This window comes from Mobula birostris, chromosome 12 (assembly GCF_030028105.1).
Source record: "Mobula birostris isolate sMobBir1 chromosome 12, sMobBir1.hap1, whole genome shotgun sequence".
Classification (NCBI taxonomy): domain Eukaryota; kingdom Metazoa; phylum Chordata; class Chondrichthyes; order Myliobatiformes; family Myliobatidae; genus Mobula; species Mobula birostris.
Genome location: NC_092381.1, coordinates 113647901 through 113663960, shown reverse-complemented (window position 1 = coordinate 113663960; position 16060 = coordinate 113647901). Strand labels below are relative to the sequence as shown.

Below are 16060 nucleotides of genomic sequence, written 5' to 3'. Positions count from 1 at the left end.
AAGGGTAGGTTTGCTGATGACATTAAAGTTGGGGGTGTTGTGGATAGTCTGGAGGGTTGTCAGAGGTTACAGTGGGACATCGATAGGATACAGAACTGGGCTGAGAAGTGGCAGATGGAGTTCAACCCAGATAAGTGTCAAGTGGTTCATTTCAGTTGGTCAAATTTGAAGACAGAATATGGTAAGACTCTTGGCAGTGTGGAGAATCAGAGAGATCTTGAGGTCTGTGTCTATAGGACACTCAAAGCTGCTGTGCAGATTGACAGTGTTGTAAGAAGATGTATGGTGTGATGGCATTCATCAACTGTGGGGTTGAGTTCGAGAGCCGTGTGGTAATGTTACAGCTATATGCGACCCTAGTTAGACCCCACTTGGAGTACTGTTCAGTTCTGGTCACCTCACTACAGAAAGGATGTACTATAGAGGGACTGCAGAGGAGATTTACAAGGATGTTGCCTGGATTGGGGGGCGTACCTTATGAGAATAGGTTGAGTGAGCTTGGCCTTTTCTCCTTGGAGCGACAGAGGATGAGAGGTGACCTGATAAAGGTGTATAAGATGATGAGAGGCATTGATTGTGTGGATAGCCAGAGGCTTTTTCCCAGGGCTGAAATGGCTAACAGGAGGGGGCACAGTTTTAAGGTGCTTGGAAATGGGGGAAGGTCAGAGGTAAGGTTTTCACACAGAGAGTGGTGGGTGCGTGTAATGCACTGCCAGTGATGATGGTAGAAGCGGATACAGTAGGGTTTTTTAAGAGATTCTTAGGAAGGTACATGGAGCTTAGAAAAATAGAGGGTTATGTGGTAGGGAAATTCCAGGCAGCTTTTAGAGTGGTTACATGGTCAGCACAACATTGTGGGCTGTAGATATCTGTGTTCTATGCTTTGTACTGCAAACAAATTTCATGACATATGTGATATGGGTCTCTATTGAGAGTGGGAAGGTGGCTGGGAGACTGAAATCATGGTTGGGAAAAGGGGAAGAGAGAGAGGAGGAAGCAGGAACCACCAGAGAGAGATTCTGTAACAATCAATAAACCAATTGTTTGGAATCAAATGACCTTGCTTGGTGCGTTAGGGCTGGGTGTGTCTGCACCCGCGTCATCCCCCCTGCTGTGGCACTCCTTCTGTGCCACCTGTCCCACATCCCTCCTGCGGTGTGCCACTCTCTCTATTCCCAACATCCCTTGCTCCCGCCAGACTTACAACTCACTCTCCGCTCAATACACTACTGTGCAAAAGCCCTAGTTATACATGTGCCCGGTCTTTCGCACAGTACTGCAGGTGGGTGGGGGAGGGGGTGTGAATTAAGAAGGTGGGTGATGATATGTGGGAAAGGTAAAGGGCTGGAGAAGAAGGAATCTGGTAGGAGAAGAGAGTGAACCATGGAGACGAGGAAGGAGGATGGGCAGCAGAGGGAGGTGATGGGAAAGTGAGGAGAAGGGATTAGAGGAGAGTCAGAATGGGGAATGGAAAAAGAGAGGGGGAGGAATTATTGGAGAACAGGGAAATTATTGATCATGCTGACTGGTTTCAGGCAACTAGATGGTTGCAAGAACACATGAAGTTTTGGAATCCTGGTGTACATGTGGATAGTAAATGGCTATGATAACAATCCTGTTTAGAAATTATTTTCCAATTGTCTTTTTAAAAGATTAATAATTTTTCAACAGATTTTCTAAAATGCTTCGTTTATTTCAATCTGCCACAGTTCATTAACAGTAAAGATAAATCATTCTTTTTTCTTTAAAGTCCATAATTATAGTTACTAATTCATTAATCAGGGATAATCTCTGCTTAAAATTACCTTGGCATGTGAGATAATTTGTTGGAAGATTATTGCCAGTTTTGTCACATGCTCCCAATTAGATTCATCACTCTGGGGTAGATTGCGAGATCAAGAGTTCATTATCTCTTGCGTACAAGAAGTTTGTTCAAGGCAACGGTTATTTCTTTCTATTGATGTAATAAGTTTTTTTTTTCTTGTCTGGGTTCTTCTCTGGTAGATCGACTTGACCAGGTCCATCGAGGACCAGGGCCCCTTTGATGTGATCATCCACAAACTCTCCGAGCTGATAGTGGAAGCAGAACAGGCAGATTCACAGTCTCAGCAGCTCCTACGAAAGTTTCAGGTATTGGTCCAGACCTCGTGTCCCCCCACCTCTGTAGAATGATGCGACACACAGGAGGGGGTTTCAGCCCATTGTCTCAAAGCTGGCTCTCTGATAGAATTCTCCATTCAGTCCCACACTCCTGCTCGTCCCCCACAATTTACCTTGTCTCCAGGTGTATGTCAAATCCCTCTCTCCCTTTGGAAGCTGCAGTTACCTCTGCACTATGAATACAATCCTCACCAAGAGCTCATAAAATGAGGAAATTAAAGTTGAAAGTAAATTTGTCGTCGAAGTATGTATACTATATACAACCTTGAGATCCGTCGTCTTGCGGGCAGCCATGGAACAAAGAACCACCATAGAGCCCATGACTCCCCACCACACAACAGAGTCTGACGAACGTTCAATGTATGAAAAAGAACAAATCATGCAAACAATTAAAATAAACAATGAATATGCAGAAATGAACTGCGGTGTCCCTGAAAGGGAGCCCACAGTCACTGAGGTAAGCAAAGCCAGTCCAGGAGCCAGGAGCTGTAGGGCACAGCAACTCCTGAACCTGGCAGTGTGGCCCAATTACCCAGGAAATTTAAAAACCTGCCAGCTTCTACTCCTCCTCCTCCCCCTTCCCATTCCTCAGCCCAAAACGTTGACTGTTTATTCTTCTCCAGAGATGCTGACTGACCTGCTGAGTTCCTCCAGCATTGTGTGTGTGTGTGTGAGATGTTCTGGAAATTAAACACTTTTATTTCAGTATTAACACGGGAAAACTGATTTTTAATTTTGATTGCACGCTAACTTCTGCTCCAGCCATTTCTGCCCCGTGTAGCCCAATGGGTCCTGATCAAGCCACCAATCCAACCAGGAGGATTGGTTTGTTGCTAATAAACCTGAAAGGATTAAAGGCCCATTGACTGTGCTCTGCCACTTCATCAGACCGAAGGGGCAGAAGATTTGAAGATGGTTTTTGACCAAGTAGGTGTTTGGAATCTGGAACACCATCACCAAGAGGGTGCTGGAGGCAGTGGCGTACATCATTTAAGGTCCACACGAGCACCTCAAGATTAAGGTGATCCGGGTTCAATTCCCACTGCTGCCTGTCAGGAGTTTGTACATTCTCCCCGTGACCACACGGATTTCCTCTGGGTGCTCTGGTTTCCTCCCACTGGTTGGTAGATTAATTGTTCATTGTAAATTTTCCAGTGATTAAATAAATCGGGGGTTGCTGGGCAGAGTGGCTCGAAGTTTCAAAGGGCTCGTTCTGTGCTGTATCGCAATGTTCAAGATCATTCAAGTGTAAAGGAGAATGAAACAATTGTTCCTCTGGATCTGACACAACACAAACAAAGACAATAAGATACAGAATACAATAAATATAAATACACAGGATAGCTTGTATACATTGATTGTATGTCCATAAAGTGACTCGAAGCACAGGAGATGAGCTGACTGACAGGAAGTGATGAAGTAGTGGTGATCGGGGGTGTAGAGGGGTGGGTTAGTGGTGGTTGGGGGTGTGGAGGGGTGGGTCGGTTGGTGGTTGGGGGTGTGGAGGGGTGGGTCAGTGGGTGGTTGGAGGCGTGGAGGGTGGGTTAGTGGTGATTGGGGGTGCGGAGGGGTGGGTTAGTGGTGGTTGGGGGTGTGGAGGGGTGGGTCAGTGGGTGATTGGGGGTGTAGAGGGGTGGGTTAGTGGGTGATTGGGGGTGTAGAGAGGTGGGTTAGTGGTGATTGGGGGTGCGGAGGGGTGGGTCGGTGGGTGATCGGAGTGGGTCGGTGGGTGATCGGGGGTGCGGAGGGGTGGGTCGGTTGGTGGTTGGGGGTGTGGAGGGGTGGGTCAGTGGGTGGTTGGGGGGTGTGGAGGGGTGGGTTAGTGGTGGTTGGGGGTGTGGAGGGGTGGGTCGGTTGGTGGTTGGGGGTGTGGAGGGGTGGGTCAGTGGGTGGTTGGGGGTGTGGAGGGGTGGGTCAGTGGGTGGTTGGGGGGTGTGGAGGGGTGGGTTAGTGGTGATTGGGGGTGTGGAGGGGTGGGTCGGTTGGTGGTTGGGGGTGTGGAGGGGTGGGTCAGTGGGTGGTTGGAGGCGTGGAGGGTGGGTTAATGGTGATTGGGGGTGTGGAGGGGTGGGTTAGTGGTGGTTGGGGGTGTGGAGGGGTGGGTCAGTGGGTGATTGGGGGTGTAGAGGGGTGGGTCAGTGGGTGATTGGGGGTGTAGAGGGGTGGGTTAGTGGGTGATTGGGGGTGTAGAGAGGTGGGTTAGTGGTGATTGGGGGTGCGGAGGGGTGGGTCGGTGGGTGATCGGAGTGGGTCGGTGGGTAATCGGGGGTGCGGAGGGGTGGGTCGGTTGGTGATTGGGGGTGTGGAGGGGTGGGTTAGTGGTGGTTGGGGGTGTAGAGGGGTGGGTCAGTGGGTGATTGGAGGCGTGGAGGGTGGGTTAGTGGTGATTGGGGGTGCGGAGGGGTGGGTTAGTGGTGGTTGGGGGTGTAGAGGGGTGGGTTAGTGGGGGTGTGGAGGGGTGGGTTAGTGGTGGTTGGGGGTGTAGAGGGGTGGGTCAGTGGGTGATTGGGGGTGTGGAGGGGTGGGTTAGTGGTGGTTGGGGGTGTAGAGGGGTGGGTCAGTGGGTGATTGGGGGTGTGGAGGGGTGGGTTAGTGGTGGTTGGGGGTGTAGAGGGGTGGGTCAGTGGGTGATTGGGGGTGTAGAGGGGTGGGTTAGTGGTGATTGGGGGTGTAGAGGGGTGGGTTAGTGGTGGTTGGGGGTGTAGAGGGGTGGGTTAGTGGTGATTGGGGGTGCGGAGGGGTGGGTCGGTGGGTGATCGGAGTGGGTCGGTGGGTGATCGGGGGTGCGGAGGGGTGGGTCGGTTGGTGATTGGGGGTGTGGAGGGGTGGGTCAGTGGGTGGTTGGGGGTGTAGAGGGGTGGGTCAGTGGGTGATTGGGGGTGTGGAGGGGTGGGTTAGTGGTGGTTGGGGGTGTGGAGGGGTGGGTCAGTGGGTGGTTGGGGGGTGTGGAGGGTGGGTCAGTGGGTGATTGGAGGCGTGGAGGGTGGGTTAGTGGTGATTGGGGGTGTGGAGGGGTGGGTTAGTGGTGGTTGGGGGTGTAGAGGGGTGGGTTAGTGGGGGTGTGGAGGGGTGGGTTAGTGGTGGTTGGGGGTGTAGAGGGGTGGGTCAGTGGGTGATTGGGGGTGTGGAGGGGTGGGTTAGTGGTGGTTGGGGGTGTAGAGGGGTGGGTCAGTGGGTGATTGGGGGTGTAGAGGGGTGGGTTAGTGGTGATTGGGGGTGTAGAGGGGTGGGTTAGTGGTGGTTGGGGGTGTAGAGGGGTGGGTTAGTGGGTGATTGGGGGTGTAGAGGGGTGGGTTGGTAGTTGGGGGTGTGGAGGGGTGGGTCGGTGGGTGGTTGGGGGTGTGGAGGGGTGGGTCAGTGGGTGATTGGGGGTGTAGAGGGGTGGGTTAGTGGGTGATTTGGGGTGTAGAGAGGTGGGTTAGTGGTGATTGGGGGTGCGGAGGGGTGGGTCGGTGGGTGATCGGAGTGGGTCGGTGGGTGATCGGGGGTGCGGAGGGGTGGGGTGGTTGGGGGTGTGGAGGGGTGGGTCAGTGGGTGGTTGGGGGTGTGGAGGGGTGGGTCAGTGGGTGGTTGGGGGTGTGGAGGGGTGGGTCAGTGGGTGGTTGGGGGTGTGGAGGGGTGGGTCAGTGGGTGGTTGGGGGGTGCGGAGGGGTGGGTTAGTGGTGGTTGGGGGTGCGGAGGGGTGGGTCAGTGGGTGATTGGGGGTGTAGAGGGGTGGGTTAGTGGTGGTTGGGGATGTGGAGGGGTGGGTCGGTGGGTGGCTGGGGGTGCGGAGGGGTGGGTCGGTGGTTGGGGATGCGGAGGGGTGGGTCGGTGGGTGGCTGGGGGTTGGAGGGATGTGTCGGTGGGTGGTTGGAGTGTGGAGGGAGGGTTAGTGGGTGGTTGGGTGTTGGAGGGTTGGGTCAGTGGATAGCTGGGGTTTGGAGGGTTGGGTCAGTGGGTGGCTGGGGGTTGGAGGGGTGGGTCGGTGGGTGGTTGGGGTGTGGAGGGAGGGTTAGTGGGTGGCTGGGGGCTGGAGGGGTGGGTCAGTGGTTGGCTGGGGGTTGGAGGGGTGGGTCGGTGGGTGGTTGGGGTGTGGAGGGAGGGTTAGTGGGTTAGTGGGTGGAGGTGTTGAGCAGCTTCACTGCTCGGGGAAAGTAGCTGCTGTTCAGTCTGGTGTGCTGGCGTGGATGCTTGGTAGCTTTCTCCCAGATGGGAGTACGCCGCATAGTCCGTGAGCAGGGTGGGTGGGGTCCTTCATGAAGTTCCTGGCAGGTCAGGCAGATCTATAGAAATGAATAAACAGGTGATGTTCTGGACCAAGATCCTCCTTCAGGAAGGGGGAAGATGCCAGAATAAAAAGAAGGGAGGGGAAGGAGGCAAGCAAAGGTGATGGGTGAAGCCAGGTGGGTGGGAAAGGTCAAGGGTTGGAGAAAAAAGAATGGGATAGGAGAGGAGAGTGGACCAAGGGGAAAGGGAAGGAGGAGGGGGCCCAGGTGAGGAAAAAGTGAGAGGAGGGGAGAGGAGAGTGGCAAATAGAAGGGGGGGGGGTAGAATTTTTTGTTTGTGTTACTTTGAATTTCCAGCATCTGCAGACTTCTTGTGTTTGTGATGTTACTGGCCTTTTTGCAACACCTTTCTGTATACACGTCCTTGATGTTGGGCAGGCTTGTGCCAGTGATGCATTGGGGAGTTCTGACTACCCATCGTAAAGGCTTCTTGTCTGCTGCAGTGCAGTTTCCATACCATGCAGTAACATATCATGTTAGGATGCTCGCTCCTGCACATCTGTACGAAGTCGTGAGCATGCTGTGCAAAGTCCAGCTCCCTTCAGTGTCCTCGGAAAGTAGAGCATTGGTGAGCTTTCCTGATTGTGTAGAAGGTGTTGTGCACCCTACGAGAGGTTGTGCAAGATGTGCGTTTGAAACACTGTGGTGTAGAAAGACTGAGAGTCATAGAGTCAGAGTAAAGAAATGCAGAACATTTGCCCAACTTGTGCTGACCAAGATGTTTGTAAATGTATGAGGAGCATTTAATGGCCTGTACTTACTGGAGTCTAGACTATCTCATTGAAATATTGAAAGGCCTAGATAGAGTGGATGTGGAGACGATGTTTCCTACAGTGGCGGAGTCTAGGACCAGAGGGCACAGATAAAATGGATGCGGAGAGGATGTTTCCTGTAGTGCGGGAGTCCAGGACCAGAGGGGCATAATCTCAGAGTACAAGGACGTCCCTTCAGAACGGAGATGAGGAATTTCTTTAGCCAGAGGGTGGTCAATCTGTGGAATTCATTGCCGAAGACAGCTGCAGAGGGCAAGTAGTTGGGTGTATTTAAAGCGGAAGTTGACAAGTTCTTGATTAGTCAGCGTGTCAAAGGTCACGGGGAGGAGGCAGGAGAATGGGGTTGAGAGGGATAGTAAGTTAAGCATGACTAAATGGCGGTGCCGTTTTGATGGGCCAAATAGCCCAATGCTGCTCCTGTGTTTCATGGTCTTTCCTCTCCAAGTGCTTTGTTAATGTTATTGTACCTGCCTGGCCTCTGGCCTTTAATAGATTCTTCCATATACTCACCACCTTCTGTATGAAGTTATTGCCCCTTACTCCTAAATCTATGGTCTTTAGCTTTCCATTTCCTCTCCCTGGGAAAAAGATGTGTGCATTCACCATATCTATGCCCCTCATGATTTTATGAGGGTCACCCCCTCAACCTCCTACATTCCAAAGAAGAATGTCTGAGCCTCCCAATCTCTCCCTACAATTCAGGCCCTCAAGTCATGGCAGCATTCTCCTGAATCTTCTCTGCAATCTTTCCAATTTAACAAAGATCAAGGAGACTGGTGGGGGGTGGGGGTGATTTTGTAGTGGTGTATAAAATCAGAGGGGTTTAGAAACACCTATTTTTTTTCCCCAGGAGAGGAGAACTTCAAAAGCTATAGGCATTGAGTTCAAAGGTCAAGAGATTATGGCGCAACTTTATAAAACTCTGGTTAGGCCACAGCTGGAGTATCGCAAAAGGTTCTGGTCACCCCACTATAGGAAGGACATTGAGGCTTTGGAGAGGGTGCAGGAGAGGTTTACCAGGATGCTGCCTGGTTTAGAGGGCTTGTGCTATCATGAGAGGCTGGTTAAACTTGGGTTGTTTTCTCTGGAGTGTCAGAGGCTGAGGGGAGATCTGATAGAGGTTTATAAGTGAGAGACATAGAGTTGACAGGGTATCTTTGTCCCAGGGTTGAAATGTCTAATACCAGAGGGCATGCATTGAAGATGGGGGTGGGGTAGGTTCAAGGGGGATGTGAGGGGCAAGTTTTTTACTCAGAGAGTAGTGGATGCCTGGAATGTGCTGCCTGGTCTGGTGGTAGAGGCAAATACATTAGAGGCTTTTAAGAGACATTTGGATAGGCACATGGATATGAGGAAGATGGAGAGATATGGACATTGTGACGGTGAGAGGGATTAATTTTCAGGGGCTTTTTAGCTGATCGGCACAACATTGTGGGCTGAGGGCCGGTTCCTGTACTGTACTCGTCTATGCTTAAGGTGAAAGATGAAAAATTTAATGGGGACATGAGGGGCAACTTCACACAAGCTGCCAGGGGAAGTGGTCGGCACAGGCATTGTACAAGTATTTGGACAGGAGGGGTTTAGATGGACATTGTCCAAGTGGGCCTCACTTGGTGGACATGGTGAGTTGGGCTGAAGGGAGAATGTTGTGAACTCAGTCAGCTCCAGCATGGGCAGTAGTCTACACGGTGTCCAGGACATCTTCAAAAGGCAGCACCTGTCATTAAGGACCCCCACTACCTAGGACATGGCCTTTCAACAGTCGCTAGGGTTCGATGAGCACACCCCTCATTCTTCTGAACTAGGTATTGAAATATACAGCTGCCACAAAACAACAAATTTCATGACAGGCAGTACTGTGCAATAGTCTTGGGTACATGTATATATACAGTTAAATGTATATTTTGCAGAGTTCTGTAGGTGAGTGAAACAAAAGCTGGTTCTGTTTCCTTCCATGCTGTTTGGCTCTACCTCGATCTTCCTGGCATGACTCAGCTCCAGTTTGATTTTTGCAACATGGTGCCCTTGTTGTTCCCCTGTATAAGGGCATAAGGCATTGGGGTAGAATTAAGACATTGGACCCATCAAGTCTGCTCCGCCATTTGATCATGGTTGATCCATTTTCCTCTTGACCTCATTCTCTTGTCTTCTCCCCAGAACCTTTCACAACCTGACTTACCAAGAGACAATAAACCTCTGCTTCAAATACACCCAATGATCTGGCCTCCAACAAATTCCACAGATTCCTCACCCTCTGGCTAAAGAAATTCCTCCTCACCTTTGTTCTAAATGGATGTCCCTCTATTCTGAGGCTTTGCCCTCGTGTTCTAGACTCCCCACACTATAGGAAACATCCTCTCCATGTCCACGCTATCTAGGCCTATCAACATTCGATAGGTTTCAATGAAGTCCCCCCTTATTCTTCTAAATTCCAGTGAGTACACACCCAGAGCCACCAAATACTCCTCATTCTGTGAATCTCCTCTGGACCCTCTCCAATGCTGGCCTGTCCTTTTTTAGATAAGTGGCCCAAAACTGCTCACAATAGTCCACGTGAGGCCTCATCAATGTATGAGATAATCATGGAGTTGTTCTCGGTCACTTTCCAATGTCTTCCAGATGCAACTGTGTTCAGTTTCCAAGCTTCTGCCCCTACTGAGCTGCCACAGTTGTCACCCAGAGTACCAGGGGTAGGTGCCTTGATCCTATCCTCTCCCTACTCTAGAACATGGCATGATCAGCCCCAACCTCCATGGTCTCTTTCCTCCCCCTCCCACCACAACTGAATTTAGCCAGGGTCAAAGTAAAATTTATTATCAAAATAAATATGCATTACTATGAAATTACCTTGAGCTTCTTGCAGGCATTACAGGAACATAGAGAATTACAATATAATTCATTAAAAATACGTAAAGATTGACAAACAACTAATATGCAAAAAAGGCAGATTTTAAAAGAAATAGTTTAAAAAATAATAATACTGAGAACATGAGTTGTTTTAAAAAAAAGTCATCCTTGAAAGTGAGTCCATAGGTTGCGTCATCAGGTCAGTGTTGTGGTGAGTGAAGTTATTCATGTTGGTTCAGGAACCTGATATTTAGGATAATAACTGTAGCAGAATGTGGTGGTGTGGGATTTCAGCTTCCTGTGCCTCCTGCCCAATGGTAGTAGTGAGAAAGACCATGATATGTTGTGGGTCCTTGATGAATCCACTGCTTTCTTGTGGGAGTGCTCCTTGTAAATGTGCTCAATGGTGGGAAGGGCTTTTCTTGTGAAGACCTGAGCTGTTTCTATGACTCAGTGGCTGAGCCCACTAGGGGATCAGCTATTCTGGACTGGGTGTTGAGGAATGAACCGAATTTGATTAGAGAGCTTAAGGTAAAGGAACTCTTAGGAGGCAGTGAACAGAATTCACCCTGCAATTTGAGAAGGAGAATATATAGTCAGATGTATCAGTAATGCAGCGCAGAAAAGGGAATTAGAGGCATGAGAGAGAAGCTGGCCAGCATCAATTGGAAGGGAACACCAGCAGAGATGATGACAATGCAGAAATTGCTGGAGTTTCTGGGAGCAATTCGGAAGGTTGAAAGGCCTTAATAGAGTGGATGTGGAGAGGATGTTTCCTATGGTGGGGGAGTCTAAGACCAGAGGACAGCCTCAGAATAGAGGGGGGCATCCACTTAGAACAGAGATGAGGAGCAATTTCTTTAGCCAGAGGGTGGTGAATCTGTGGAATTTGTCACTACAGGCAGCTGTGGAGGCTGAGTCATTGGGTATATTTAAGGCAGGGGTTGATAGAGTCGTGATTAGTCAGGGCAAGGAGGGATTTGGGGAGAAGGTGGGAGACTGGGGCTGAGAGGGAAAATGGATCAGCCATGATGAAATGGCAGCGGAGACTCAATGGGCCAAATGGTTTAATTCTGCTCCTACATCTTATGGTCTTTTTGAGGCTTTTCTGTTCTTGGGCAGTGGTGTTCGCATATCAGGCTGTGGTGCAGCCAGTCAGGATACTCTCCACTAGGCGTCTGTGCAACTTTGTCAAAGCTTTTTGGGGTCATGTCGAATCTATGCATACTTCTAAGAAAGTAGAGGTGCTGTTGTGCGTTCTTTGTGACAGCGCCTAAAATGTGTGTTGTACCCAGGAGTTCAAAGTAAATTTTCTCATTTCATTTTCTTGTGGGCATTCACGGTAGAACAAAGAAATACAGTAGAATCAATGAAAAACTACACACAAAGACTAACAAACAATGAGCAAAGCAAGACAAACTGTGAAAATACAGAACAAACCAATAATAATAAAAAATAAATAATACAGAGAACATTAAAATGTTCAAAACATACTTAGTTCCGCCACAAGGGCAGTCTAGGAGGCATTAGAATTTCAAACCAAATTTCTTTCCAAGTTAGAAACTAATTAACCATTCCTTGTTTAGTACATGGTCAATTTGGAAGAGCCATTTCTCTTGGATGTTAAAGGGATTCCATGGATCGGAATTTCAGGGGAGTATGAGTTGTCCCGATTACAGAGAGATGACCATTAGCTTTATTCGTCACCTGGACATTCAAAGCTACAGTGAGATGCGCTGGTGGCGTCGATGACACCAGAGTCCGTGGACTGTGCTGGCAGCAGCCCCTACGCGAGTGTCGTCACGCTTCCAGCGATGATGTAGCACGGCCGCCGCAGTTTGGACAGTGAGAGGAATCAGGAGCAACCCGACAAAACGCGTGTGGTCATGGGGAGAAGGTACAAACTCCTTGCAGGTGCTGGCGGGAATTGTATCCCAATCAATGGCGCTGTAAAGTGTTCGCTAACTGCTATGCCACCTCTCTGCCCCAAGTCCCATGTGCCAAGGGGATCCCATGGCCAGTATTTCAGAAGAGTACGAGTTGACCTTCATTACCCTAATGTTCAGTAACGATGACTGCACCAGCTATAAAATGCTTTGGGATGTCCTGATATCATGAAAGATGTGAAAGCCATATACATTCTTACAAGTGCTTGACCCCTCTTGTTCCAGGATTATGTTGACTCCCATCCGCGTACCATCCTTCTGGATCCTTTGCCAGCCATGCAGAGACTCGCGGACCGTTTCCAGTCCTACAAGCTGATTCAGGAGCTGCAGAGCATGGACCAAGGTGGGTTCCACTCTGGTGAGGCCCAACACCACTGATCCCTGGGAGTGGTTGCTGACCACTCTACCTCACTCCTGGCCCTTGTTCCCCACACACGCACTCCCCCTCTCCACACACCTGCAACTGTCTGTCCACAATTGGTCCTCATACTCCTGGCCCCTTGTTCCCCACACACATACCCCCTCTCCACACACCCACAACTGTCTGTCCACAAATGGTCCTGTCACTCCCGGCCCCTTGTTCCTCCCACGCCTCTCTCCACGTACACACACACACACACACACACACACACACACACACACCCACCCACCCCTCTCCACACACCCACAACTGTCTATCCACAATTGGTCCTGATACTCCCGGCCCCTTGTTCCCCACACACACACCCACAACTGTCTGTCCACACAAATGGTCCTGTCCTGTCACTCCTGGATGAAACAGGAAGCCCGACCATGAAACAGCAGTTCCCCAGCTGGTGTCCTTCCTCTGACCAATAAAAAGGTTAGAAAGATATATATTCACTTTATTTGTCACACGTACATCCAAAACATCAAAACTTACAGTGAAACGCGTCATTTTGCGTCAATGACCGACACAGTCCGAGAATGTGCTGGGGGCAGCCCACAAGAGTCGCCCCTAGGGTCCCTCCGACTTTCACACAGTTCTGTATTTGTCAATGTGGAGCAGAGAGAGTTTGTAAATCTGGTGGGAGCAAAGGATTGTTGGGAATGGCGAGGGTGGAGTATTGCGGGAGGGGTGTGGGACAGGTGGCTGAGGAGGAGAGCTGGGGCGGAGGAGGGGGAGTGGCATGGGTGCAGAGACACCCAGCCCTGAGACACCAGGAAAGGCTTTTGGTTTATTGATCATTACAGCATGTCCCTCTGGTGCTTCCCACACCCCCCCTTCTCCCTTCCCCCTTCCCCCTTCCCCTCTCCCAACCATGATTCCCCTCTCCCTGTCCCCTTCCCACTCTCAGTCCCCAATAGAGACCCATATCAGAATCAGGTTTATCATCACTCACATATCATGAAATTTGTTCTTTTTGCAGCAGCAGTACAGTGCAATATGTAAAGTTACTACAGTACTGTGCAAAAGTCTTTGGCTCCCTGGCCCCCCCTCCCCCACTGGCCCTCTCTATATCTATTTATGTGTGTGTGTGTGTGTGTGTGTGTGTGTGTGTGTGTGTGTGTGTATATGTATCAAAGACTTTTGCACATTACCGTATGTCTTTGAAATGTGGGAGGAACAACACTCCCAAAAGAAACGCACGTGGTCAAGGGGAGAAGGTACAACAGACCGTGGCAGGTATTGAACCCTGATCACTGGCACTGTAGAGCGTTACAGCAGCCATTGCACCACCTTGTGAATGTCACCAACGCTAAATCTGCCTGTGATCCTTGGGTAACCTTTGGGTGAAAGTCGCTCGAACATTGTGCCCTTTTACGGTTGTACCTGTGACTGTGGGAACTGGTTTATTATGGTCGTATTTGACCCTCAGTAGTTGTGGGGTTGAGCCCAAGAGCCACGAGGTAATGTTGCAGCTCTGTAAAACTCTGGTTAGACCACACTCGGAGTATTATCTTCCTTTCTAGTCTACTCATTATAGGAAGGATGTGGAAGCTTTAGAGGGCTATACTTAAGAGGGAAGTTGATAGGTTCTTGATTATGAAAGATCCTAAGACAGTGGAGAGCAATTAGGCCACTTGGCCCATCGAGTCTGCTGCGCCATTTGATCGTAATTGACTTATTCTCCACTCAACTCCATTTTCCTTCCTTCTCCACATTCTTATCTCCATTCTAAAAGGACGCCCCTCTATTCTGAGGCTGTGCCCTCTGGTTGTAGATTCCCCCACCATAGGGAACATAATCTCCACATCCATATTGCCAGTGATACAAAACCTAATTCAGATTTTGGTATCTTTCACTAACAAATTCCCTCAAGTGAACAAGCAGGAATTCATTAACTGATGACAGAAGTCCAGTACCTGCAGGTAGTCCGACTGGACAGCTGCCATCAGGTGCTCCTCACTGAGCTCAAAGAGACGGTCAGGGCATGAAGGGTTACAGGGAGAAGAGGCTGGTAATCTTGTATACCTCTGTCAGGAGGAGTTTGAGGGATCCCAGTCACCAGAGATGACCAGAAACACTGTGACACTTCTGTGAGCCGGGTAAGTTTCTGGAGCAGAGGAGGTGCCACCGACTGGGTGTGCTGGAAGCTGGAGATGAACTCTTGCAGGAAGAGTCAAATCCAGAAACCCCAACACTGTTCGGACAGTTTCCTTTGGTGAGGGAGACTAGGACCTGAGGGCTGAGGCTCAGAATAGGAGAACATCCATTTAGAACTGAGATGAGGACAAATTTCTTTAGCTAGAATCTGTAGAATTCAATTCCACAGGTTGCCATGGAAGCCAGCTCATTAGGTTTATTTAAGGCAGAGGTTGATAGATTCGTGATGAGTCAGAGCACGAAGAGATACGGGGGGGGGGGGTGGCAGGGAGGCAGGAGATGGGGACTGAGAGGGAAATGGATCAGCCATGATGAAATGGTGGAGCAGATGTGATGGGCCAAATGGCCTAATTCTGCTCCTATATCTCATGGTCTTACGGTGCAGAGGAGACTTGCCAGGACACTGCCTGGATTAGAGAGCATGTTTTATGAGGATTGGTTGAATGAGCTAGGGAATTTCTCTTTGGGAGTGAAAGAGGAGGAGAATTGACTTGATAAGGGGCATAGCCAGAGACTTTTTCCCAGGGTAGCAATGATCAATACAAGAGGGCATAATTATATGGTGACTGGAGGAAAGTATAGGGCAGATGTCAGAGGAGGGTTTTTTACTCAGTGGTAAGTGTGCGGAACGTCCTGCCAAGGATAGATGTATGAGGAACATTTAAGAGACACTTAGATCAGCAGATGAATGATAGAAAAACAGAGGACGAAGCAAGGGGGAAGGGTTAGATTAATCTTGGAGTAGGTTACAAGGTCGGCAACATCATGGACTGAAGGGTCTCCACAGTTGTATGTCCTATAAAACCTGGGTAACACCGTCTGTTTTTCATCTGCTCCCACAGGTAACCATTTCTGTAATCCTCCTTATCTGGAGCTGGAAACAGAAAACCAGAGTGAGATCCTGCGACAGATTAAAGAACAGAATTTGTCTTTTCCATTCAGTGAGTGTATCCTCCCTCCTGTGCGTCCCCTCTCTCCTGTATGTCCCTTCTCCCGCTTTGTCATCTCTCCCTCTCCCGTACGTGCCGTCTCTCCTGCCTTGTCATCTGCACAAGTACGTGATACAGGTGCAATGAAAAACTGACTTGCAGCAAAATCACAGGCACATAGCATCAGTGGTACAACATTCAAAGTACAAAGTAAATTTATTATTAAAATACATATGTGTTCAATAATTCAATTTAATATCAGAGAATGTATTCAACCTAAAATTCTTACTCCTCACAGACATCCACAAAGCAGAAAAACTCAGAATGAATGACAGAAACATAAGAACCCCGAAGCCCTCCCCTTTCCCCTCGCCCTCCCACACACAAGCCGCAGCAGAAACGTCAACCCTCCTGCCTCGCCCCTCTTGCTCCAGTAAAAGCATCAACCCCCCCCAGCACCCACAATGCAAGCAACAGCAAAGCCTCCCGAGACCATGTTCTCGAGTCTATCAAAAACTACTGTCCATCCAACACTTTGACATCACAGACAGGCTCTCTCTCTCTCTAACGA

General features: G+C 49.6%; 1 protein-coding gene across 4 annotated transcripts in view; it reads left to right on the top strand.

Annotated features, from left to right (window-relative positions):
* The window catches only part of LOC140206208 (inositol-tetrakisphosphate 1-kinase-like), a 97475-nt gene that overhangs the window by 46093 nt on the left and 35322 nt on the right, over positions 1-16060 (top strand). For all 4 annotated transcript variants that reach the window (XR_011888097.1, XM_072274515.1, XM_072274517.1 and 1 more), the window contains 3 exons: positions 2005-2130; positions 12220-12337; positions 15403-15501. Coding sequence is in view for 3 of the 4 variants with exons in the window: in XM_072274515.1 (XP_072130616.1) it covers positions 2005-2130; positions 12220-12337; positions 15403-15501 (343 nt within the window). In the remaining variant the exon portion in view is untranslated. The remainder of the gene's footprint in view (positions 1-2004; positions 2131-12219; positions 12338-15402; positions 15502-16060) is intronic.